The 26,289-nt window shown below is 52.0% G+C and overlaps 1 protein-coding gene across 5 annotated transcripts in view; it reads left to right on the top strand.

Annotated features, from left to right (window-relative positions):
• The window catches only part of RPH3AL (rabphilin 3A like (without C2 domains)), a 141,651-nt gene that overhangs the window by 31,652 nt on the left and 83,710 nt on the right, over positions 1-26,289 (top strand). For 3 of the 5 annotated variants that reach the window (XM_046676259.1, XM_046676261.1, XM_046676258.1), the window contains exons 2-3: positions 19,275-19,386; positions 24,129-24,272. In XM_046676259.1, the coding sequence (XP_046532215.1) occupies positions 19,310-19,386; positions 24,129-24,272 (221 nt within the window). In that variant the 5' untranslated portion in view covers positions 19,275-19,309. Of the gene's footprint in view, positions 1-17,007; positions 17,033-19,274; positions 19,387-24,128; positions 24,273-26,289 lie in introns of those variants that run through there. The other 2 variants (XM_046676260.1, XM_046676262.1) reach the window with 2 other exon arrangements.

Below are 26,289 nucleotides of genomic sequence, written 5' to 3'. Positions count from 1 at the left end.
TGACAGTGATGCTGATGGTGATGATAATAGTGATGATGGTGGTGGTGGTGGTGGAAGATGATGACGATAGTGATGATGGTGATGGTGGTGGTGGTGGAAGATGATGACGATGAGGAGCATGGCAGCCCTGCACTGAGAGTGTGCAGTGTTACGGGTCCCGTGCTGGGCATGTTCCCTGTACCATCTAAATCAGGGTTTTTGAAACTTGGCACTTTGACATTTTCGGCTGGATAATTTTATGCTGTGGGGCTGTACTGTGCATTGTAGGGTGTTTAGCAGTATCCTGGCCCGTACCCAGTAGGTTGTAACTGGTGGCACCCCCCAGTATGTCTCCAGACATTGCTAAATGTCCCTTGGGAGACAAAGTCACCCTGATTCAGAACCACTGATCTAATTTATTCTTCCCAACAGCCTCAGGAGGCAGCTACTCATTTTCCAGATGAGGCAACTAAGGCTTAGAGAAATAAAGGAAGTTGTCCAAGGTCACTGAGCTCATAATCCAAGAGCCAGAATGCAAACCCCAGATACCTGGTCCAAAGAACAGACTTGTAACCACTGCCCTTTATCAGTCGGCAGGAGAGGAGAATTCATCTGCCCCTTGGCAGGACCACCTGGGGCATGTGACCAGGTTAGGGCCTGCTTGGTCAGCCTGGGCATCCGTTGTTGGATTCATTTGGGGCTGATAAAAACAGCGGCTGCTGCCCGTTCTCTGACTCGGTTTGAACCTGGAGTGCTGAATGTATTTATGTGGAGACTGTCTCTACAGGCCCCAGGCCTTTGCCGTAACAAGGAGGTCCCACTGCTTCTCCTTCCTTTAGGCAGCCCTATTGCCCGCGGACACCTGTGGGGAGGAGCAACAGGAGTAGGCATGTTTTTCTGCAAATGGGGCCTCCTAAGTTCATTGTCTGTCTGCTCCCACTGAGGCTGTGAATCTGGGTTAACGTCTGAATGGCCAAAGTACTCATTTGTAATTTTACTTTTTTTTACAATAATTTATTATGAAAAATTTAAAATATAAAGCAAAGTTGAAAGAATTGCACAGTGAACACCTACATACCCAGCACTTAGCTTCTGTTATTAACGTTTTACTACTCTCCTATTTCCATTTTCCGGAACCCAGGTCAGTATCGTCTTAGCTGGTGGGTCAGTGAGCACACTGTGAATTCTCCATGAGGAGAATCCATTAATAACGTAAACAGTGGTAATGAGCCAAAGATGGTCTTCATTAACCAGGCTGATGGGGGAGGCAAAGGGTCGTGGATGTCCCTACTCACTGTTAGAGTAAAACTAGTTAATACTAAGTGAATTGGAAAGTTATTTTAAAATGTCATCCAGTACTTAATCCATATCATCTTAGAGAATGGAAATAATACAAGTGCAACAATTTCAAACAACGTCATATAAATCGCCTACCACAAAGAAGGCCACGTCTGTGAAATTCTAAATTGTTGTCCTCTCTGTTCCTTTGGTGGAGCCCTCCTTTGTCTCAGGAGTAAGTGAAGACCCTGGCAGACACTCTCACCCCTGGCTCAGCTACTGCTGCTCTCTCCAGCCCAGAGTGCATGGGGCAGGGGGACCTACAGTGACATCCTGAGCCCCCCCGCCTTTCCTGAGTGGGCATCGGCTACTGCTTCAGGCAAAGAGGGGATGTTCCGTCCTATGAGGCCCCATCATATTACACAGCCCTTGGTGTAAGTGATTCCCAACAGTAGACACCTTTAATACAAAGTTGGTGTTTTAATTATGCAAATTTTAGAACCTTTTTATTTTGAAATAATTTTAGACTTACGTAAAAGTTGCAAAAATGCTTCAGAGAGTTCCTGTGTACCCTTCATCCTGGTTGTCCTAACAGCTTATGTAACAATGTGATTGCTCCTCATTTTTTCCTTATCTTTCAAGACCTTCACATTTTTGAAGAGTACTGGTCAGTTATGTTATAGAATGTCCCTCAGTTTGGGTTTGTCTGATATTTTTTCATGATCAGAGTGCGGTCGTGCATTTCTGGTAAGAATCTCACAGAGGTGATGTTGCATCCTTCTCAGGGCATCATATCGGGAGGTACATGATGTCCGTATGTCTTGTCACTGGTGATATTAGTCTTGATCACTTGGTGAAGGTAGTGTCTGCCTGGTTTCTGCCCTGTAAAGTTACTATTTTTCCCTTTGTAATGAATAAATATCCTGGGGGAGATACTTTGAGACTATGCAAATATCCTGCTTCTTCTCAAACTTTTGCCTCCTCATTTTAGTATCCGTCCACAGATCTTTCCTGTGATGGTTCTTCCTGCGGTCTTTTAATGTCGATTCTTCTGTTTCCTTCATTCCTTCGTTTATTGATTGGAGCTCTTCTGTAAGAAAGAGCTGTCCCCTCTCTCTATTTATTCGATTGTTTATATCAGAAGGACTCATAAATATTTATTTTATCTTTTGGGTTATAATCCAATACTATTGTTATTTTTTTTTTGCTCAAATTCTTCCAGCTTTAGCTCATTATGAAAGTTTATATTATTGTGAAAATTTTCAACTATTACAGAAAAACCAGAAGAATAGTACAAAGAAAACCTGTCGTCCCTCCAGGTTTGGTCATTCTTAGCATTTGACCATATTTGCTTTCTCTCTCTCTCTGTCCCTTGCCCCTCTGCCGCAGTGTTTTCACAAATGTACCATCTGTTGCTCTTTTATTGAGGTTAATTTGCAGTTAATCTGTCCCTAGACCATCAGAGGTTGATGGTAAAATGTAAGTGGACAGCTCTTTGCCCCTGGAGACTGTGCCTGGCTGCCCTGTTCAGACCCCAGGTTCATTCTTCAATGTGCCCCGTGATTTTTTTTTAGCAGCTTTATTGGGAAATAATTCACATACCATACAGGTCATCCATTTAACATGTACAATTCAGTGGTTTTAGTATATTCACAGATAGGTGCGAGCATCACCCCAGCCAGTTTTAGAACATTTTCATCACCCAAAGAGAAACCCCCTATCTTGTAGCTGTTGCCTGCCCTCCTCCCCTGTAAGATGGAGGCAACCACTAATCTACTCTCTTTCTCTATGGATTTGTCTATTCTGGACATTTCTTTTAGGTGGAATCGTATGCTTTGTGGTCTTCTGTGGCCTGGTGTCTTTTTAGCATGTTTTCAAGGTTCATCCCTGTTGTAGCATGACTCAGTACTTTGTTCCTTTTTATGGCCACATAATATTCCATTGTATGGTTTTACCATATTTTGTTTATCCATTCATCAGTTGATGGACATTTGGTTTGTTTCCACCTTTTGGCTATTGTGAATAATGCTGCTACGAACATGGGTGTCCAGGTTTTGTTTAAAGATCTGTTTTCAATTCTTTGGGATGTATACGTAGGAGTGGAATTGTTAGGTCATAGGGTAACTCTATATTTAACTTTTTGAGGAACTGCCCAACTGTTTTCCACAGTTGCTGCACCATTTTACATTCACACCAGCAGTATACAAGGGTTCCGGTTTTTCCACGTCATCACCAACACTTATTTTCCACTTTTTAAGTTTTAGCCATCCTAGTAAGTTGAAGTGGTATCTCTCTGTGATTTTGACTGGCATTTCTTTGATGGCTAATGACGTTGAACATCTTTTCATGGGCTTTTGGGCAAGTGTGTATCTACCTTGGACAAATGTCTGTTGAAATCCTTTACCCAGTTTTTAGTTGTCATCTTTTTATTGTTGAGTTGTAAGAGTTCTTTATATATTCTAGACACTAGACCCTTATCAGGTATATGATTTGCAAATATTTTTTTAACCCCATTCTGTGGGTTATCTTTTCACCTTCTCGATAGTGTCCTTTGGTGCACAAAAGTTTTTAATGTTGATGAAGTCCAATTTATCTTTTTTTTTCTTTTGTTGCTTATGCTTTTTGTGTCATATCTAAGAAACTGCTGCCAAATCTGAGGTCACGAGGATTTATGCCTGTTTTTCTTCTAAGAGTTTTATAGTTTTAGCTCTTACATTTAGGTCTTTCATCCATTTAGAGTAGAGCTTTTAAATGGTGTGATGTAAGGGTCTAACTTCCTTCTTCATTTTTTTTTTTTTTTGAGGAAGATTAGCCCTGAGCTAACGTCTGCTGCCAATCCTCCTCTTTTTGCTGAGGAAGACTGGCCCTGAGCTAACATCCATGCCCATCTTCCTCTACTTTATATGTGGGATGCCTACCACAGCATGGCTTGACAAGTGGTGTGTAGGTCCGTACCCAGGATCCGAACTGGCAAACCCCGGGCCGTTGAAGCAGAACGTGCAAACTTAACCACTGTGCCACTGGGCCAGCCCCTAACTTCATTCTTTGGCATGTAGCTACCCAGTTGTCCCAGCACCAATCATTGGAAAGACTCTTCTTCCCCCATTGAATGGTCTTGACATCCTTGTCGAAAATTCTTTGATCGTAGATGTATGGCGTTATTTCTGGGCCCTCAATTCTATTCTAGGGCACATGTTTTGAGTATCCTCGGGGCACGAGGTGTGTCCTGCCCTTAGGGAGCGTTTGGTCCTTTAGGAGAGGTCACACACGTTCATAAGCCCCCAGAAACTGGAAAACCCTGGGAAGAGGTAAAAAGTGAATGTTTAAGAAGATGCCGAGGAGGGAGCGGTTGCCACAGGCTGTGGGTTTGGAGTTGGGGGTGGCGGGGGGCTTCCTGGGGGAGGCCTGGGCTTGGACACAGGGGATGATGCCAGGTGTTTCTGTTTGTTGGAGACAAATTTGGCCAGGTGGAGCAGAGCCTGTGGATGGCCGTGGACTCCCAGGGGAGGACACTGGGCTTGATTTGGAAGTGTCTGAGTAGAGCTGGGCCTTTGCGGGGCCCGTGGGGGCAGGATAGGCTGGGTCAGGGGGGCAGTGTAGAGACAGGGGACCCACTTAGCATCGCAGGGTGACTGAGGTCTGGGTGGGCACCTGGGTCAGGCGGTGGGAATGGTGGGGAGCAGGGGCCATCACAGACCTGTGACTTGGTGTCTCTCTGCTCTGTGGGCCTAGGGTGGGGTAACAGCAGCATTTGAGGCAGGGCAGGGGAGCCCCTGCTGCCATCTCTCAGGCCTTGCGCCTCTAATGCCAGCACTGCCTGTTCTGGGAAGCCCGCGCCAGCCTGCCTCCATGGCAGTGCCTCCAGGCTCCTCTGGCCCAGGGAACCCCGCGCCTGCTCACAACTCCTGTGGCCGATTCCTGCACGGCTCAGTTTCTGTGAACTCCTGCACATTCCTCAGTGCTGGAGCATGAGATGCTGAGGAGACCCCCTGCTCTGTTGCTTTTGTTAGGTGCCACAGCTGCAGCCGAGACTCCTTGGGGGCAGAGAGGGTGCTAGAAGGTGCCAGGGGCCAGCTGTGTGGTCTTGAGCCAGTGGCTGCACTTCTCAAGCATTGGGTCTTGAGCCCCTGCTCTGGAAGGGGACGATGATCATGCCATCCCCCTGGCATTGTGATGAATTTCGGTTGGTCACCCTGTGGCAAGCAGCCGGCAGGTCAGCAGAGCTCAGTAAAGCCAACTGCTGTCCCTTCCTGATTTGGTAGCTCATGGTCAGGCTGAGCATGTGCACGTACATTTTAATTTGTGGGCTCCTCCTAAAAGCCTCGAAAACTTCTGGCAAAATGCTGGTGGTTCTATTTGGCCTTTTTTGCTCTTCTCTGTACCAAGCCATGTTCTGGAGGTGGTCCCCTCTCTCACTCTCAGGGGGCTCCCACTGAGTCCTTGGCAGTCTTCACCATGGTCATTTGTGACGGGCACCCCCACTTGTTTGGGGCCTTAGCCTCTGCCAGGGGAACGGGGAGTGTGCGGAGAAGTTGACAGCTGGTGCCCGGGCAGCGTGGTACTTAACCTTGGATTTGGAACAGAGAAACGTCTGTTTGTGTTTCCATGAACGAGAGGGGACAGCTGGCCCGCAGATCGGCTAGGTCAGCTGGGGGTTGCCTTGGCTGCCAGCTTTAAACAAACAGCCAGGGCCAGGGTTCCCGCCCCGGCTCTGGTGAAGTGGGTGGAAGAAGGATGGAGAAGTACCTGGTGGAGCCCAACAAGAGCCACCTGAGAGCTAGTGTTGGGTGGGGGGGGCTGTGACGAGGCTGCGGGGGGAGGCGGCAGTGTGGGAAGCTGCTCCCGGGACCTGGAGCACTGCCGTTGTCAGCACAGCTGGGCACTGGGACTTTAACAAGCAGGTGAGCAGGGGTAGCCCTGTTTTCATTCCAGAGCTTCTCTGCTTCGTGGAGAGGTTTCTCTTGGGCTCCTCCAACTCCCAGGAGTGAGCTAAAATCAGATTTCCTTTGCAGAAATTCTGTTTGCCTGGCACTTTCTAGACACACAAATTGCAAATACGGAAGCAGGCTTGTATTTCTGCATTAAGAGACAAACAGCATTAACACCCATCACTGCACATACCAAGCCTGGTGCCTGGCAGCCCCTGGGAGGACCTGGGCATTTTCGGAGCAGAGAGTCCCTGGGGTCACGGACACCTGCTGACCCTGAAGCCTTGATTTTATTCTGGTAACCCTTGAGCTGAGGTCTAATTCCATCTCCTGTTCATTTTTTGTGCCTTTGACCTCTTTTTTGACAGTCTGGTGAATCCTATGGTACCTTTCTCAAAATAATGCACAAACAGGATTACAGAGGAAACCAATTATATTGACTTACTGTTATCAGAATATTTTTAAAAACAAGCTTTTGATATAGTAAACTATGTGCTTTTTTTTTTTTTTTTTTGGTAAGAAAGACTGGCGCTGAGCTAACATCTGTTGCCATTCTTCCTGTTTTGCCTGAGGAAGATTGCCCCTGAGATAACATCTGTGCCACTCTTTCTCTATTTTTGTATGTGGGTCGCTACCACAGCATGGCTTGATGAGTGGTGCGTAGGTCCGTGCCTGGGATCCAAACCTGCAAACCCTGGGCCACCGAAGCACAGTGTACAAACTTAACCACTACACCCCTGGGCTGGCCCCATGTGCTGATTTTTTGAGTCATTAGGTAAACAGCCTTGCAGCAGTTCTGATAACTATTGCGATCTTAAAGTGGTGATGAGCATAAATAATATTTCAAGATATCTGCAAATCTGTATTGTGATATGAAAATATCTGTATTCTGTAGATAACCAAGACACAGGCACTGATAATATGACTGTGGTGGGTTGCCTACATTCATAATGAAAGGAAATAGAAAATTTCAGTTGCAGGTTAGTGAAAATAAAGATATCATTTGTTCCCGCCCAAGTTCATGGCTCCCCCTTAAGAACTCTCAAGACAGGCACTGACCAAAGGAGATTGTTTTCCTGTATCTTCTTTTTGCATCAACCATGACAAGTCCCTGTCTCAGGATTTAGACCCCTCTCCTGGTCCTTAGCGCCCCAGGAGCTCCAGGGGGCACTTGAGACCAGCTTGAACATCTGATCACACATACTAAAGGGCCCACCCCCAAGGTAGGGCTCTGGGTTCTGTTTTCCCATATGTTATGGGTTGAATTGTGTCCCCCGAAAGGGTATGGTTAAGTCCTAACTCCCAGAACCCCAGAATGTGACCTTATTTGGAAATAGGGGCATTGCAGATGTAACTAGTTAAGATGAGGCCATACTGGATTCTCCTTTGGTCTTAATCCACCGTGATGAGTGTCCTCTCAGAAGAAGAGTGACACACCGCACCTTTAACGGGCTAAAACGTCCATTCTAGCTCACCCAAATCCCTGCCTCTTTGTCTGAGGCAGTTTTCTCATTCCCGGGCTGAAACGCTATGCAAAGCCTGCAGCCAGAATAAGAGGCACAGCATCCCCCCCTTGCCTGTCACTCAAGTGCCAGCCCTCCGACTTTAAGGCCTCAGCTCCGCCCACACGTCCCCAGGGCACACGGCCATTTGAGGTCAAGAGGCACAGGGAGACGGCCACGTGGAGACACAGAGGGAAGGAGGCCGTGCGAAGGTGAAGGCAGTGACTGGAGTGATGCAGCTGCCAGCCCAGGAGGGCCAAGGAATGCCAGCAGCCCCCGAAGCCGAGAGAGGCGCGGCCCTGCCGCCGTCTTGGTTTGGGACCTCTAGGCTCTAGAGCTGCTTGAAGCCTTGCAGCTTGAGGTGGTTTGTTACGGCAGCCCCAGGAGGCTGGTACCACGTGGGCTGAGGGGAACGGGGCACTGCTTCGGGCCTGGCTGCCAGCCTCTGGGGCTCCCCTCCTTCCTGTGTGTTCTCGGGGTGACACCTGCCAAGAAGTCTGGTTACCCTGTATTCGGCCGCTATCCTCCATCTCTGTGATGGCCTTGCTTCGTGCCCCCTACCTGCCCTGTTTCAGGCCTTTCAGAAATGACCACAGCGAGCTGTGCCTCTGGTGACGTGTGGGTGAAGTTGTGGCGCTAAAGTCGGAGGGCTGGCACTTGAGGGACGGGGGACGTGGGAGAGAGGAGGAGGATGCTGTGCCTCGTATTTTGGTTGCAGGCTTTGCATAGTGTTTCAGCTGGAAAATGAGAAAACGGTCTCTGCTAGAGAAAGAGGCAGGCATTTGGGTCCACTGGAATGGGTGTTTTAAGCCATTAAAGTGTGGATTTACTTCTCTAGGGAGAAGAGGCCCCCACAGCTGTAAGTGAGGCATCCTGCCTGTACACTGTGGGAGGCCTTCTGGGCACGCAAAGAATAACCCCTCTCACCCTGCTTGACCTGAGATGCTGGGCATGTGCCTGGTGCAAAGTCAATACCTAGTGCTTGTTTGTTGAATGAATGAGGGTAAGAAACCAAGAAGTAGCTGCTGCTTGTCTCTCTGAGGACAATAGCAGGCTCTGAGCTCTGTGACTCTGGAGGGGCTGTGCCACAGAACAGGCCTGGGGTGTCCAGGATGGACTACTCCTGAAGGGCACTGCCAAGAAAGGCTGCAGGAATCTGAGCAGGGCTGCAGGGTCTTAGAGAGCCCCACCCGGGAGGAGGATGTAGGTGGGAGCCACGAGGATAGGTGGGGTGCCATCGCTGGTCTAACTCCTACTGAGTCATCCTTAGAAAATGATTCCAGAATAAATTCACCCGTAATCCCAAACCCTGCTCCTCTAATGTGTGAACTCTGCATTTTCCACACGGCACATGATTATTATAGGGTGCTGTCATTGTGTCCACCATTGGGTTCTACTTCATGCACCTAATCTTGCTGTAAACCCTTTTCCAGGTCATTTGTCATTTTTGATATTGACACTGCCATTGACTGTGCCATCGTTGACCACTCTTCAAGAGTTGGAGTCCTTTCTAGATTTCCCGTGGTTTTAGGTGGTGTAAACCACTTTGCAGAGTGGGCCAGAGGCAGGACAGGTGAGACCTGTTCAGTGGATGGGAGCCACCTGCATGTGGCTGGGAGGAAGGTTAAGGAGGTCGGGGGTGACACTGTGGGACCTGAAATTCCAGGCCCAGGAGGCTGGGCATTATTCCATGGGCTGCGGTAACCTCTTGAAGGTTAGTGTTAGTTCCATGAAGGTGTACCAGACAACCACCATGTGTCCGAGATGCATTCCAAGAGCTGCAGTCTTCGCAGGGGTCACAGAGGTAAAGACCCGCCCCCCGCCCAGAATTCAAAGTGGAATGAACTGCTGAGGGGAGGCAGGTGGGGTCGATTCTGAATGGGAGTTGGGTGGGGACGAGTTAGAGAATTCCCGGAGGAGGTGGTGCTGGGCCTCTATGGGTAGACCATGTGCAGGAGAGGCGTTTCATGTGAGTTCCGGAGACAAGACTGAGCAGCAGAACATGTCCCAGTTCCCAGTGGCTTAGATCTTCCTTGACTTACGCTGGGGTTACATCCTGATAAACCCTTCGAAAGCTGAGAACACTGTAAGTCAAAAATGCGTTTAATACACCTAACCTACTGAACATCGTAGCTTAGCCTCGCCTGCCTTAGATGTGCTTAGGACACTTACGTTAGTCCACAGTTGGGCAAAATCATCTAACACAAAGCTTACTTTATAACAAAGTGTCGACTATCTCGTGTAACTGATGGAATACTGTACTGAAAGTGTAAACAGCGTGGTTGTCTGGGGACAGAATGGTGGTTACTGTATCGATTGTTCACATTCACGATGGCAGGGCTGACTGGGAGCTGCTGCCGCCCAGCGTTACGAGAGAGGATCCTACGGCATATCACTAGCCCGGGAAAGATCATAGTTCAAAATTCAAAGTACAGTTTCTACTGAATGTGTATCGCTTTTGCACCATCATAAAGTTGAAAAATTGTTAAGTCGAACCATCGTAAGTCAGGGACCATCTGTAGAGTGTGAGTTCTGTGGAGGGATGTGGTGGCAGGTGAGACTGGAAGGGTAATTTGGGCCAGATCATGGATGGCCTTATGTGCAGCTTGGGTTCTTTCCTTTGGCAGTGGGGAGCCATTGAAGGTTTTTGAGCAAGAGCATCTCATGGCCTTACCTAGGCTTTGAGGATGAACTCTCTGGCTGCAAGTGAAGGGGGTGAGGTGAGCCCCAGGAGGTCCAAAGGCCGATGGGGAAGCTGTCCCACAGTCTGAGCAAGAGACAAGGAGAATCCAACTGGGACCGGGGAGGGAGTAGTCACTGGGGAAGCAGATCTGGAAGGACGCCCGCTGACAGCGTGAGTTCTAGGGCCGTTTGTCAGGTACTAGCTTCCCCGGGGCTCCCGTCTCATCTCTCAAATCTGCTTGAGCCCTGCCTCGTGCATAATTAGCCCGAGACCCCACAGAGAGTTTCCTTGGGTGCTCAGACAGGCCTTTGAGGCTTCCTCTCTAAATCTTGCATCCTCGTGACAGGTGGAGGAAGTGTCGATGCCTGGGTTCACCTTATCTTGCTGCTAGTGTCATGTTTCCCGTATCATAGTAACAGAGCAGGTGTCAGAGCCTGTTGCTAAGGGTTCCCTGGAATATTAATACCTGGGTGTAGAACTGAGGGCTGTCACACTGTGTCTTTGACGTCTCGGGAACCCTCGGCTTGGTGGCAAGTATTCTTTCATATCATCCCTGCTTTTTCTCCCTCCTTGAGGCCCTCGTCTCCTCCCCCGCTACCCCGGCCCAGGCACCCCCAGCTGTCTGGGGATGGCAAACTCCCCAGCAGCGATTGTGCAGCCACTCTGCCCTCCCGCGCCCAGGGCGGGCATGACTAAAGGATCACAGCAGAGGCTGAATGGGCCCTGAGTCCTTTCTGTGCAGCTCTCCGGGCGTCAGCTCGGATTTGGCATGGGGATGAAGCCTCTGTCCCAGCCCAGCACAGGCCCCCTGAGGTAGCTCTGGGCTCTTCCGCGGTCCTCCTCCTCAGGGCTCTCTGGCCTGTGGGTGGGGAGTGGAGTGGGTTTTGCTCTCCTCTTGCATCTCCTGTTTGTCTCCTCCTCTGGTCTTCTGGTCTTTCCTCTGCTCACAGGTTTGAAAATCAAACTCCAAACAGCTCTGGGAGGGGTTTGGTCGGATATGAGCTCAGGGTTGGGACTTTATTTACCAAATGCCATTTCTATCAGTTATGTATTTGCCTTGATAATACTGCATAATAACCAGGCCCAGACTCCTTGATTTACAGCCTCGCTTCACTGCTCCTGAGTCTGTGGGTCACTGCTGCTCTTGCTGGGCCGTGCGTTTCATCATCATGGGTCAGCGGCTCAGAGAAAACCTCTCTCTGTGGAAGGATGCACTTTCGTTCTCTTGGTAGCTCTTTGGAAGTGGTGTCCTGCACTTGCTGGTGACTCCTGTTTGCCTCTGCATATGGTGTCCCCTCCTCGACCCTGCGGTCCTTCCATCCTGCCTGCCTCCTTCCTGCTGTTCTTCCCGCTTCGTTCCTTCTCTTCCCCTGAGGTCATCCACTCATACCACCTTCGGCTCTGTTATGTCCGTGGAAGTTCCCCTGGAATAAAATCAAGGAGGCGAAAGTGCCAGGGTACAGGCGGGAGAGATGAGCACACCTGGGAGCAGGTGCAGGCGAGAGGAGCTGTCCTCGCTCGGGCCTTTGTGCCTTTGCTTGTCTTTGCTCGCCTCTGTTCTGTTCTGGCTCCGGTAGGCGGGCGGAGCCCCCGTGGGTGTGTTTAATGCTCTCTAGGGGCAGGCTGTCCTGCCCTCCAGGTATCTTTCTCGAAGTTGGGTATGGCTCAGCGAGAGCTGCAGGCTGCCCATCTTTTCCACCCTGTGTTCAGTGGTTGTAAGTTTTGGGAGGTTGGGGGTCAAACAGCAGCATTGTCCTGGAGTAGTGACGAGGTGTGCTGCTCTCTGGAGGGTACCCTCCTTTCGTCCTCACCCCAGCCTGTGGTGGGGCGGACACCCCGCCCCTTTTTAGAGGAGAACAAACGGTGGAGAGGTGTTATGTGACCACCTGGTCACTCGGAGCTCTAAGGCAGGTGCCCACTTTACCGGATTCTGAGCCCACGACGTCCGCTAAGGGGGGGAGAAGGCTTCTTCTAAGTAGGCTCGAACGTTTGCAGAAGGGAGGCCCTTTTTCAGTGATTCGAGGACCGTACGCATTGTTAAAACCAACTGACTGGAGATTTACAGGTAGCTTCTTGTATCTGAGTTCTGAGTTTGAAAATACAAAACCCGCCTTGGGCCGACGGGACGGGCTGCCTCCAGCAGCCCTTTTTGCGGTGACTGTTTCTGGATGTACATCGAGGGAGTGGGCGTGAGGCCTGCAACTGGGAGGTCGGAGTGGCTGTGAACGTCACTATAGCAAAAGTCGCTTCAAAAACCCATTTCAAAAAAATACACTTCCTTTCCCTTTGGGTAATTTATCCTAAGGAAATAATCAGAGATGGACACAAAGATTTGTCTCCCGGGATGTCCATTTTAGTGTTGAATGTAATAGAGCAAAACTGGAAGCAATCTCTGTGCCCCTAAATGGGAAAATGATAAAACATATCCAGAATACTAAGTTAAAATTAAGAATCGTGTTTTTGAGGACTTTTAATAATGTGAGAAAGTACAGTGTGATAAGAAAGCAGAGTGAACAGTGTATGTAATACGAACCCAGTTTTATTTAAAATCTACACACAAATACCTAGGAAAAAATGAGAAGCTCTTACATTAAAATGTTAGGACTCTTCTCTGGGGGTGGGTGATGGGCCGGCGTAGGGTGTTTTCTTTGTAATGTTCTGTGGAGATGCCACGTGAGGTTGCCCAAAGCCGGCTTGGGGAGAGGAGAATTGGATCTCCCTGTCAGAATGTGCTTGTTTGCTGAGATCTGCCTCAGAAAGTTGCCTGGGGCTCACGGACCTCCATCCCCTGGGAATTTTCTCAGGAAATCGTCACCAGGCAACTCCGTTCCTGTCCCCTCATGGGGTCCCCTGAGCCCCTGCGCTGCAGGTGGAGAAACGCTTATGGGTGCAGCCTGGCTTGTCTCGCCCAGCGGGGGGCAGGTGGCACCTGCAGGCCTGGAAGGCACGCTGGCCCCTGCGGGGGGAGGCGGCTCGGCTGTCAGGAGCCCCTGGGCGCTGACTCCGCTGTGGGGAATCCTGGGGGACAGACTGCCTGCGCGTGGGCAAGTCGCAGAGCGCGCTTGGAGCCCAGCTCTGCTCCCAGCACGTCTGGCTTGTTGCCTGAGTTCCTCTGTGTCTGGGAAAGGCCGTCGCTCTGATGAAATCAGTTGAATTGAACAGAGGTTCAGCGAACATCCACTTTGTAGGAGGATGAAGGCCCCCTGGGGAGCCCACAGCCCTCTGGGGAAGGAGAGATGGAGACCTGTCAATAGAAGGAAGGTGTCTGGGGCCGGTTCTCAGGTAGAACCCCCACTTCCCCAGGACCCTCTTCCTTCCCCTGCAGAACACACTCACACACGTGCACACACCATGACCGTGTTCCTTCCCCCGCAGAACACACTCACACACGTGCACACACACCATGACCGTGTTCCTTCCCCCGCAGAACACACTCACACACGTGCACACACATGCACACACACACACACACACCCCATGACCGTGTTCCTTCCCCAGCAGAACACACACACACATGCACACACACACATGCACACACACACACACACACCATGACCGTGTTCCTTCCCCAGCAGAACACACACACACACACACACACACACACTCCCCACAGCCTCTTTCCTCACAGCTGGAAGGACCTGAGCCGCAGGCCCGGCCTGGGTACCCCTTCTCCCCTCGTTGACAGAGGAAGGCCAGCGCACCAGGTGGCCCTCCTTCTGCAGACACCCTGCCTCTGCTCCCTCTGGGCCCTTGGCCAGTCCCGTCCTCCCCTTCGTGAATGCCTGCTTTTTGCTCACCTTTAGACCTCTGTTTTGTCCCCTCATCATTTGGTTTCTGTCTAGGACAGATTGGCATTTATTAAGCAGGGGTGCGGTCCATGTTGAACTCACGGGGCACTGTTCTTTGGGAGGTCTAAGGACCCACCTCGTAGGAGGGCATGGGCCTGATGCGGCAGGGCCTGGGGAAGGGGCCCTCCCACTGGAGGCGGGCAGAGCCCAGGAGGTGTGTGTTGGGTAGTGGTGAGCATGTAGCCTGGCAGAGCAGCCCCCTGGTTAAGGGGGTGTGCGAGCCGGGGACAGTTGGCTGGCAAGTCAGGGAGCTGGCAGCCACTTCAGACTGAAGAGGTTTGGGAACCTAAGCTGGCTCCGTTGGCAGCTTCCTAAGTGTGGCTCCCCCAGCTGCCCTTCCTCTCGCACCGTCTGTCCTGAGGCTGCTGTCTGTGGATGAAGGACAGCTGTGCCTTCTGAGGTGCCAGCCGCAGCACAGGGCGAGCACAGCAGTCCCTGGGCGGGGTCCTGAGTCTTTGCTCGGAGCCACCCCCGTGGACATGCTCAGCCACAAACTTACCATCATTGAAGACCCTGCCAGCCAGTACCCATGGCCCCAGGTCCCGAAAGGCAACATCCTCTCATCTCCTTAGACATCTCTATAGCATTTGACTCTGCAGGCCCATCTTCCCTGAAGCTGCGGGAGCGAGAGGAGTGGGGGACACTGGGATGTCCTTCTCTTCTCTGCCCTGGGGACTAGGCTGGGGTGGGGGCTCAGATCCCACCTCCTGGCTTGGGGCAGCCGCCAGCCTCCCACCCTAAGACCCTTCCTCAGTCCCTGCCTGCGCCCAGGCCTCCCTCCTGCAGCTCAGCAGGGCGGGGTCAAGTGTTGGAACTGCACAGGGCAGTCCCTCCAGCCTGTCTGTTTCATCTCCCTCGGGTACCGATGAGGAAACTGAGGCCCAGGGAAGACAACTGACTTGTTCTTGCCTTCCAGTAAGTTCGCATAAAAGCTAGATTTTCATGGCTCTTTTCTTTCCTAGTTGAGTCTTCTTTCCACCGTCCTCCCTGCTGTACAACCCTTCCTTCCGTGCCGACGGCCCTGATAGGACGCAGAGAAAGTAATCTTGGTTAAGGGTTAGGAGACTGGCACAGTTAGCTGTGTGACCTTTCCTCAGTCTCTTAACCTCTCTCTTTTCTCTTTTGCTGACCAGAAAAGAATAATGATTAGATTTAGGAAGAACAGAACAGAATAGCCTGTGGGTGGTCGCAGAGTTGTTTTGGCTAAAATTAGAAAAACAATGTAGAGGACTGGACCCTAAATGGCTCAGAGGACAGATAAATGTTAGTTTGGGGGTTCCCTTACCAGTGATCCCAAAAGTCTGGCCCCCTAGGAAGTGGCCCAAAGGGGACCGAAAGAGTTCATTCCCTAGAGATTCATTTGGGGCTGTGAGGAATGGCTGCGTCTCCACCTGTGTTTGCTGCTGTCTTCTCCTGGATGTCCCCACCTGTCCCCCCATAAAAGAGGTGATGACGGTTTGAGCACGAGAGCACAGGACCCCAGCTCCTCCCCCTGCCCAGCTCCACACACTTTTGGTTCAGAAGCTTCTGGAGAAGATGAAATTCCCACTCTGAGATTCCTTGGCCTGCTCCTCCCCTCCGGGGTCAACACTGGTGCACCCCTGCCTCTGTGGGGGTGCCTGGCAGAGCAGAGGGGCCACTGCATCCTCTCTGTGCCCATCCTCGCTGTGCCCAGCTGCCCAGGGTAGGCAGGAAGGCTCAAAGCCTTCCCATCCTGGGAGCAGTGGCCCGAGACCTGGTGCCCCCTGCAGACCAAGGCGGGAGCGACGACACCTGTGAGGCGATGACAGGTGGCTGCCGCCGGGACACCCGGTTTACCCTGGCACAGCCTGTCCCGGTCAGGGAGACCCCCATCACTTCCATTTCTTGAAGCTCCCAGAATGTTTAAAAATAATAATAAGGATTCAGGGCTCCTGAGCTGTAGTATGTTTTAAATGTTTACGTGGAACCGAATAACGCTTTTCACACCCACACCGCGATGTGACCGTGCTATTCACAAGATAACAGAAATTTTAAAAAGCAAAACAAAACAAACCATCGTGCGGAAAAGGCTGGAAGTGGGACACCGGTTTAAAGTTGTTTGATAAGCGTGTCGTTTTTGACTCTGTCTGCGTTTTCCTGGATTCTGTGTTAGCCTCATTTGGAAGAAGGTCAAGACTTTAGATGCGAGGTCTTTGATGACCGTGGCACCCCAGCAGCCCTCCCCTGCGTGGGCCTGGCTGTGGGGTCTCCACGCGTGGCTCCTGAGGTCTAGGGTCCCCAGGTCTATTTCCCGCTGCTGCTTGGATGTGCTGAATGGGACAGAGAGGCCGCTGTGGTGAATGTCGTGGGCTTGGTCCCTGTGTGGGTCAGTCAACGGCAGCCCGCAGGCTGCCCCCTGGTGGTCATCACAGAAATGGGTGACTTTGGGCTGGAACAGCAGTTCTCAAACCATGGTCCGGGGGTCCCCAGTACCTTTCAGGGGGTCCGCAAAATCAAAACTTTTCATAAGAATAACAAGACGCTTGGTCTCATTCTCTCACAAATGTGCAGAAGATGAAAAGTTCGTCGATAGGATTTTAGATGCCACATTGGAACTAATCTTTAAGAAGCTACCATCTGTTGCATTTTGGTGCAATTGAAAGAATATCCACAATTATCTGGAAAGGCAATTAAAATAGTCCTCTCTTTTCCGACAGTAGTACATATCTGTGGGAGTCTTGATGTCCTTCATGCACTTTAACAAAACCATATGTGGCAAAAGATTGAGTGAAAAATCAGCTATGACCATCCAACTGTCTTGTTAAGCCAAACATTACAAAGACTTGTAAAAAGGTAAAACAATGCCATATTCTCACTAATTGTTTTTGTTTTGAAAATATAGTGGTTTTTTTTGTAAAATATGTGAACATCTAATGGGTCTATGATTTTTTGGTGAATTAATAATTTTAAAGTTTTTCCTCAGTTTTAATTTCTAATATGGTAAATATCAGTAACTATAGCTCATATCATTTGGAGTTCTCAAGTTTTTTTGTTTGTTTTTTTGCAGAGGAAGATTTGCCCTGAGCTAACATTTGTGCCAATCTTCCTCTATTTTCTATGTGGGTTGCCACCACAACATGGCTGTCACTGAGTGGTGTAGGTCTGCGTCTGGGAACCAAACCTGGGCCACTGAAGCGGAGTGCACCAAACTTGACCACTAGGCCCCAGGGCTGGCCTGTCAAGAATTTTTATAGCAGTTTAATGAGATGTAGTTCACATGCCATAAAATTCACACTTTTGGGAGCTGGCCCAGTGGCCAAGTGGTTAAAGTTCCACATGCTCCACTTTGGTGGCCTGAGTTCACAGGTTTGGATCCTGGGTGCAGAGCTGTATCACTCACCAGCCGTGCTGTGGTGGCAACCCAAATACAAAAGCAGAGGAAGATGGGCACAGGTGTTATCTCAGGGCTAATCTTACTCAAGCCAAAGAAGAGGAGGATTGGCAGCAGATGTTATCACAGGGCCAATTTTCCTCAACAACAACAACAACAAAATTCACACTTTTAAAGGATACAATTCAGTGGTTTTAATTTATTCACGAAGTCGTGCAACCATCACCACTATCTAATTCCAGAACGTTTTCATCACCCCAAAAAGAAACCCTGAACCTATTAGCAGTCATTCCTCATTCTTTCCTCTCCCTGCCACCACCCCAGCTCCTGACAACCTCCCGTCTCCTTCCTGTCTCTGTGGATTTGAACATTCTAGACATTTCATATAATGGAACCACACAATGTGTAGTCTTTCATGTCTGCCTTCTTTCACTTAGCATTGTGTTTTCAAGGTTCATCCATGTGTAGCAGGTATCAGTACTTCATTCCCTTTTGTGGCCGCATAATATCCCATTGTTTGGATATGTCGCATTGTGCCCTTCATCAGTTGACATTGAATTGAATTGACATTCAATTGAACGCACATTGAATTGTTTCCACTTTTTGGCTGTTAGGAATAATGCTGCTGTGAACATTCACGTATAGGTTTTTGTGTGTGGACACGTGTTTTCAGTTCTCTTGGGTATATACCTAGAAGTCGTTTCTGGGTATATGGTAACTCCGTTCAACATTTGAGGAACTGCCAGACTAAATTCCAAGCTGAATAATTTTTGAGTGTGCGGGAGTCCTGTGTTTGAGAACCACTGGTGCAGGTGGGCGCAGACCAGGGAGTGTGGATAGCTCAGTACAGCCCCTCATCTTTGTGCAGGGATTGAGATACCCTCAAACTCAGCTTTCTCTTCCCCTTTCTTCTCTCCCCCAACACATATCCTTGGTGGCCCCGAGAGAGCCAGCTAACCTGGACTGCACAAGTTAAACCACCAGGAAGGTCTGGAGCAGGCCCGCCTCCCTGCAGGATTCCCGAGGGTGCCATTTTCATTGTAGTCCCAGTGGGCGGCACCCCCTGCAGTTGTGCAGGTGGCGGTCATGGCTGCAGCCACCGTCCCCTGCCTGCCTGCCCACTCTGCAGAGCACGGTGATCGTTGGCGGAACCTCCCGGGGAGCAGAGTCTGTGCAGACCTTGTTTGCAGAGCTGAGGAAGGCGGGTGGCTCCAGCTGCATGTGTGTACCTGGGGTCGCCACTCCGGGTCCCCCGGGTTTGGGAGCAGTGTGGGGTTTGCCCAGGCTGTCAGGCCGTCTGCCCTGGCCCAGCCCCTCCTGCTGGGCGATGTGCAGAGGACGGCAGGGGCTGCACTTGGAAGAGCCGGGGTCAGCGCTCTCCATGGCTGGCCCACTAAGTGGAAAACTGAGGAGGTGTGCCTCTTCTCTCCTGTGTGATTCTAACCCTTTGATGTCCTGCCAGTTATGTCTGATCTTGTCACTTAGTCGCATGATCCTCCTAGAACTGTGAGCTTTTTGAAAGAGGAGCTTTCAGGGAACAGTTTAGCTGGAGGAGTGATTCTGATGGTGCGATTCCGGGCATCAGTGGAGAGCAATGTACTGGGATAGGTTGGAGGGGCCGATGTCTGCCATCTGAGGGACCCTGTCTGCCACCTGCACCCCTGCCAGTGACCTGCTCTTTCTTTTTCCCTCTTCTCACCTCAGATGTGACCCCCTCCCCCGGCTGGGCGCTCCAGGCCATGGCCGACACCATCTTCGGCAGCGGGAGTGATCAGTGGGTCTGCCCCAATGATCGGCAGCTTGCCCTGCGAGCCAAGTGAGTACCCCAGGGCCCCGCCACGCCTTCCTTCCCCCTCCCTGCTCCCCTCCTTTCTTTGGTGAGCTTCAGTTCCAGAGACGCAGAAAAAGAAGTTTGGACACAAGTGCTTGTCTGATGCACACCATACCCCAGGCCCTGAGCTGGGCACTTCACAACCATTCACTCATTTAACCACCTTGTGGAAATTTGTCCCCATTTTTCAGAGGAGGAAAGTGAGGCTGGCTTTGCCTAGGTCGCTTCGGTTGTGAGTGGCAGGGCTGGGACCACACTCGGGTCCATCTACTCCCAACCCTGTGTTCTCTGTACCTCAGCAGACTGCGGAGAGCCAGACAGCTTCCTTTGCCTTCTCTGTTAGAGTCGACATCCCTCTGTCACTGAACCTTCAGTCCTGGGGCTCCTGGAGGCGGGAAGCCTCTGATCTCTGGGTGCCCACTTCACAGCTGAGTGCCTGGCGCCGACAGACAGGACAGAGCAGAGCTGGTCAAATGAGTGAAGAGCTGTCCCTGGGCTGAGACGCCCAGCCAGCCTCGAGGGATCCCAGGTCTCCTCCACTCATGTCAGGGTCTCTCTGTTTCTGATTTGTCCCCTTGGGGTCCTGGTTTTCCTGTTATCCCTTAGCCTGGTGACCCATCTGCTCCAGTTATGTCAGGCTGTGTCCACGGACCATCCCCCCCATGGCTGGAGACCAGGGGCGCCCGGGTGCCTCTCCTGCCTTCCAGTCCTCTCCACTCCTCTGGGGAATTGGGGATCCCTGGCATCCAGTAAGCCCAACAGCGCCCCTTCACCTGCAGATCCTGCCAATTCCGGGAGCCAGCGTTTCCCCAATGGGACCAAGTTCAAGAACTCTGCAGTTAGATGTTATGAGCCTGCAAGGGGACAGAGCTGAAACGTCAAACAGAGATAGAAAAGTGAATCCCAAACGCGCAGGAACAGTGGAGTCCTGCGCGATTGCAGGAAACTTTGCATGACGGTCAGTTTGTCCCTCTCACTGGGATGGCTCAGCTCCTTCCAGCCCCGCAGAGCCCCCGCGGGGGGAAGGAGATGAGGGATGAAGCCAGCCCCGCTTTCTCTCTCCTCTGATGCTGGGCGAGGTGACGTGTCCCCCAGCAGGACACGAGGAGCTGGGGAGAGCTGTGTTCTTGTACTAGGGCCTAGGGTGACCCCTGGTGACCTCCCCCACAGCATTCCCTTCAGTTCTCCCTGACCTTGTCTTGCACTCAGCAGCCAAAAGCTGTTATAGCACCTTTTAGAAGAGCCATGCTTTTATCTCCTCCCCCAGGGTGTGCTCCTTGTAATGCCAGGCTCCTTGTAATGCCAGGACTACAAGCCCCCGCAGCCAGGCGCTATGCCCAGGGGAAGCCTGGGAAATTACCTGCTGTGGCTCCAGCTCAGGTCTGTCTTCCAGGCAACATCAGCCGTTTGCTAACCCCCTCCTGTGTGTTGGGCACTGCTTGCACAGCAGCAAACGAGAGCAATGTAGTCCCTTGTCTTAAGGCACTGGTGGGGAGAGGTGAGTGTTATACAGATAATCACCCACAGGCAGTGACTCTGACAGTGGAAACAGGCAGTGAGGGTGAAGGGGGTGCCAACTTAGTCTTAATGAAGGGGGGATTGGGAGAGGCTTCCCTGAGAGTGTGATGCTTATGTTAAGTCTTGGAGGAGGGGCAAATGTTAGATGGAAATATGGGGGAGGAGCTTCTAGGTGGGAGGAACAGCATGTGCAAAGGTCCTGAGGCAGAAGGAACATGGCATACAGAGGGCCTGACAGGAGGCTAGTGTGGCTTGAATGCAGAGAATGAGGGAGTGAGTGGCATGAAGGGAAGATGGAGAGAGGGGCAGGGGCTGGATGGGGCAGGGCCTGGTCCTCCAGAGACTCACATTCTGGAGGGGGAGACAGAGGGTCCCACATTGCCTCATAGTCGTGTTTAAGCTCAGTGGTGGAGCTGTGCCTGGGCCTCATGGGAACACTGAGAATGGACTTTTAACCCATCTTGGAAGGGATCAAGGAAAAGCCTCCTGGTGAAGATCATGTGTAAAAGAGTCTTTAAAAAGAACAGCAGTGAGCCAGGTGGAAAGGGGGTTTAGGGAGAGGGGCAGGCACCCCAGGTGGAGAGCACAGCCTGAGCAAAGGCCTGGAGACAGCACGCAGCCCAGAACGCAAGGGAACTAGGGGCAGTTGTTGGTGACACACACCTTGTGAGGCCAGGTGAGCTGAGAGACAAGGGCACCATACGGGGGACGTACAGGTGGGTGCTGGGCATTGCTGAAGCTTCTTCTCTGGGGGTTGCAGCCCCGTCTACACCTAGCAGCCTTGGGGTGGCCTCATTTGGCTATGTGGAGGGGACATTGCAGGGGAACAAGATGCTCAGTGGCAGCCGTGGCCGTAAGTGGGAGTCAGGGCTTGACCAGACCAGGGTAGTAAGCCTGGGAAGGAGGTTGGATGAAAAGACGTAAATTGTCGGAGCTGGTGGGTGATCAGCTGGAGGCAGAAAAGGAGGCTTGGAGGATGCCCTGAGGGAGCCTGGAAAGGCTGTCGGTAGCAGCTGCATGTGGGCTCCCCAGGCCAGGAGGCTAATGAGCTCTCACTTGCCTTTAGAAGCCCTCCAACTGTATCCCGCCTCTTCCTCCCCTGAGAGATGGGGAGGCCTGCCTGCGGGATGACAGAGGTCCAAGGGAGGAGGTCTGGAGGCCCTGGGCTGGAGCGGGGCCGAGCGAGCTGGAGGGGAGCCTCGCCCCCTGGGATGGGTGGCAGTGCTCGTGCCCTGCCCTCCATCTCTGTGTTCCTCCGCCTGCCTTCTTCCCGTGGGAGGAGTGCCCTCAGTTTGGGGGCCATTTTCCAGTTCTCCTCTGCTGGCCTAGAAGGCCACACTGAGAGGGTGTCCTTGCCAATCACTGACCACCTGAGTTTCTGAAATGGTCAGACAGTGAAAACTAGCAGCTTGGGGTGGGGGAGTGTTTCTTTTCAGAACCGAAAGCCCCTGGGTCTGCCCAGCGCTCAGAAGGCAGGCTGGCATGTGCCCCTGCCTCCCCCTCCCGCTCCGGCCTGCCCCCACTTCCTTTCTCTTCCAGCCCTTTCTCTTCCCACCCATTGTTCCCCGCCCCCGCTCTGTGAGGATCCCTTGAAAAAGTGTTGGTCTTGACCAGTGCTCTGTTTTTTTTAGTGGGAGAAATAAGCCGTCTAGAAGCCTGGCCCCCCAAATACAGTACATTACTTTATACCTTTGCAAGTGCGCATTCCTATGGCTAGACGCCCTCTCCATCCTTCCATTGGGAAGCACCTATTCATCCTGCAAAACCCCACACAAACACTCCTCCTGTGGTCAAGCCGTTCCTGATGGTTCCACCCCTGATAATTGTAGTATCATCATTAACTACCACTTATTAAGCAATCAGGCACTTCTATATGCAAAGCACTTTATACTTGAGCCTCATTTAATCCTCATGGTGTCCCTTAAAGAGACAGCTCAGGAAAGCAAGGATGAACAGCTGCCCACATTCTCACACCTGGGAAGGGACAGAGCTGATAGATAAGACCTTCGAGTAGATTCCAGGGTCTGAGTCCATCACCTCCACCAGCCCTCTGTCCGGACAGAGAAAGGATGTGCTTTGTAGCTCTCCTAACTTAACACGGTGCTGGCCATGCAAGAGCTGTTGGCTGCAATAGCTTGATGGCGCAGTGACGGGAGACCACCAGTGTCCATGTTGTGTCAGGGAACCACCAGGAAGGCATCCACGTCCTCATCTTCCTACTCTGTGTCTTGCATCAGAGAATCTTGTCGTTTCCTTAGGGAAGCCCTTCTCGAACCGCACCCCCAGACTGAGACAGCTCCCCTTTTTTGTACATCCTCCTGACGCTCACCTGTGTGTCCCGCCCAGCGGCATGTCCCAGCACCGAATGAGCCCATCACAGTGGATGCTCAGTGCAAACGCATTGAATGAATAGCTCTTATAGTTTTTCATTGAATACATATTTGTGTAATTGATTGGGCATCTGTCTCCCCAGCATGTTGTAGTTCTCCAAGGTGGTGACTTTGCCATCTTGTCCATCTCAGTGTTCCTAGCACTTGACACAATGTGTTGGAGAAGCTGGGACCCAGGGCAGGGAGTCTGGGGCTTGGTCTGCTGCCGCCACTTTCTCCCCATCTAGAAAAACAGGAAGGCTTTGAGTTCTTCCCTTTAGTCCCTGGTCACAGCCTCAGGAGGTGTCACTTCCGCAACCCAGGGGAGTGGAGACGCCTGAGCCCCACACCGTGCCGTCCTGCCTGTCCTCACCACCCCTCCTCTTGTGCAGCTCTTATGCCCTCCTGGCCTGGAACCTCTAGTTTTCAAAATGTGAGTCTCCTTTTATCCTCAAGTTTCGATTTTAACCTGATTACCATTCTCTCCTCTCCCATCATAAATCCGTCTCACTTTCTTGTATGACTCAGATCTAGGTTTTCATTCCTCTCTTGATAGTCTTCCATGCTTCTCCCTCGAAACCGCACGCGCTGTGGCAGTGGCCTTCTCCATTTGCACAGCGGTGCATTTGCCCCTGCTCCCCAAGCTGCTAAGGTGCTGCCGCGTCTTTGCGGAGCCGGGTAGCTGGTGGGTGGCAGAACCGGCTTGGAGCCTGATGTCTGCCTTCTTCCCTGAACCCCTTGTCCCCGGCACCCAGCAGCTGGGCTGTCCCCAGACTCTTTTCAGGGGGGCTTTGTGGATGTGGTGGGCGTGCCCTCAAGGCATCTGTGATCTCTCTCGAGGCTGCAGACGGGCTGGTCTGTGCACACCTACCAGACGGAGAAGCAGAGGAAGAGCCAGTGCCTCAGCCCGGCTGAGCTGGAGGCCATCCTGCAGGTCATCCAGAGGGCCGAGCGGCTAGACGTCATGGAGCAGCACAGGATCGGGTGAGGGCTGCTCCCCAGCTGGGTGGGAGGGCGATGAGTGAGGGGAGAGCGAGGGCGCCTAGCACCAGGTCGGCCGGTGGGAAGTCGGGCAGCCTAGTGCTGGCTTCTCGCCACTGCGAGTGAGTCAGCTCTGCCTGGACACACCTGCAGTGTAGACGTGTAACCCGGCCCATTGAAGCTGCACAGTACCCCTCTGTGAGGTGTGGGTAGCGGCTGGTGTGCGGGCCCTGGGGTGGGGGAGGATGAACGAGTGTGTCGAAACGCGCCAGCGGCTGTGGAGCTCTGCACACAGAAGGGTCGTGTGGTTCAGCCAGGCAGGAATTCAAGTCGAGCCTGAGCAGTGGGTGGTCCCATCAAAGACTCCAACAGGAGCTGCGCTCAGCTTGTTCTGAGCTCTTCTCCTGGCCTCCAGCATCCAGCGCTGACTCCTACACAGTCTTCAGACAGCTTCGTTGTGTCTTTTGTTGTTTGTTTAATTACAAAAGCGATTCATACTTCCTAGGCAATGTGAAAAACGCAGCAGAGCGCCAGAGGAGGAAAACGCATGTGCCGTGCATTGCATCGGGCAGGAATTAATTTGATTCTGGTCTCCTTGTTCTTCTTCTGTTTATCTTTTTCTATTAAATAAATCATCATTTGAAAAAGTCAGACACTGCAGAAATGCACAGTTCTAGAAAGTGAAGGCCCCACTACACAGACCACTGCTGTCCAGAGTTTGCCGCCTGCGCTTCAATAATACTGGCATATTGTTATCATGTTATTACAAAAAGGGTTTACATCAGACAGACCAGTTGTCTTTTCCTGTCATTTGCCTCCCCACCCCCAACCTGGCTGTGGCCCCGCCCTCTTACAGACCCAGCCCTAGGGCCCTGCAGAGCCCCCTCCAGACCTGAATGTGCCTGCGCTGGTGATTGACAGGCCAGCGCTGCATCCCTGGGGCTCCCCCAGGAGGGCATGCTGGGAGCCGGTAGGTGTGTTTCACATGGGCTCCCCAGAGTGGGAAGCATTTGTGCCCCCCTCACCCGCTGGGCTGCTGTTTTTCCTTCCCTGTGCTGTTCCCATTGTCTGTCCCCACTGTGAGCACTGGGTTTGGCAGGGGTGTGGAGTGACCCGGAAGGCAGGGCCTCAGGTTAATCATCTCTGAAGAAGGAGGTGCATCCCGGGGGTTTCCGTGAGTTAGGAGGCACAGGGTCATATTGACGGGGGGGTCCCCGAGGCAAGTGAGTCAGGCCAGAGCTGAAGCTGGGTTTGCCCCTGGGGCCCTGCAGGTCCCTGGGGGAGGGACAGTGACCCCTGTGGAAGTCAGGGGTGCTTGCTGGAGGGCACATGGGTAGAGGCAGCCTCAGCCCAGTCTCTTCTTCTTTGGCCCCCAGGCAGAGCCTGATCACCTAGGGGAGAGCGTGGGCTGCCATGAGCTGGGGGGGGCGGTGGAGGGGGACTGGGCATGGCCCTGCTCCACCTCTTAGGAGCTGTGTGATCTTGGCAAGTGACTTCACATCTCTGAGCCTCAGTCTTCTCATCTTTAAAATACGGGAAAATAGCATCCTTCTCACTGAGGGGTTGTGAGAATTAGAGAAGATATTGTACCCCCACACCGTCCTTCATTCATTCAAGAATTTTCACCGAGAGTCCACTGGGCACTTGAGATACAGTGGACAACAAAACAGAAGTGGCTGCCAGTCTTGTGGAGGTTGTAGTCTTACAGGTTGTCATGAAACGGAGGTCACAGTGGGCGGAGGGGCCGTAAGACCCCGAGGAGAGGCACCTACCCCACGCTTAGCGGGGCTCGGGGGATGTTCCTGGACCTCGGCATCTGCAGGTTCAGGGGGGACCTCTTTCTCTTTCTTCCTCCAGCTTCTCTGCCCACCCCGTTGCTCAAACCAAAAGCTTCCACGTCATCCTGGATCTCTCTCTTACCCCCCTCACCCTAATTCCATCAATGCTGCCTCTGAAATCCAGCCTGTCCCATGCTCCATCCCCGCTCCCTGGACAACCCCCCCCCCCCCCCCCCCCCCCC

The sequence above is a fragment of the Equus quagga genome, chromosome 11, assembly GCF_021613505.1.
Source record: "Equus quagga isolate Etosha38 chromosome 11, UCLA_HA_Equagga_1.0, whole genome shotgun sequence".
Classification (NCBI taxonomy): domain Eukaryota; kingdom Metazoa; phylum Chordata; class Mammalia; order Perissodactyla; family Equidae; genus Equus; species Equus quagga.
This window is presented reverse-complemented; position numbering and strand designations above follow the sequence as displayed.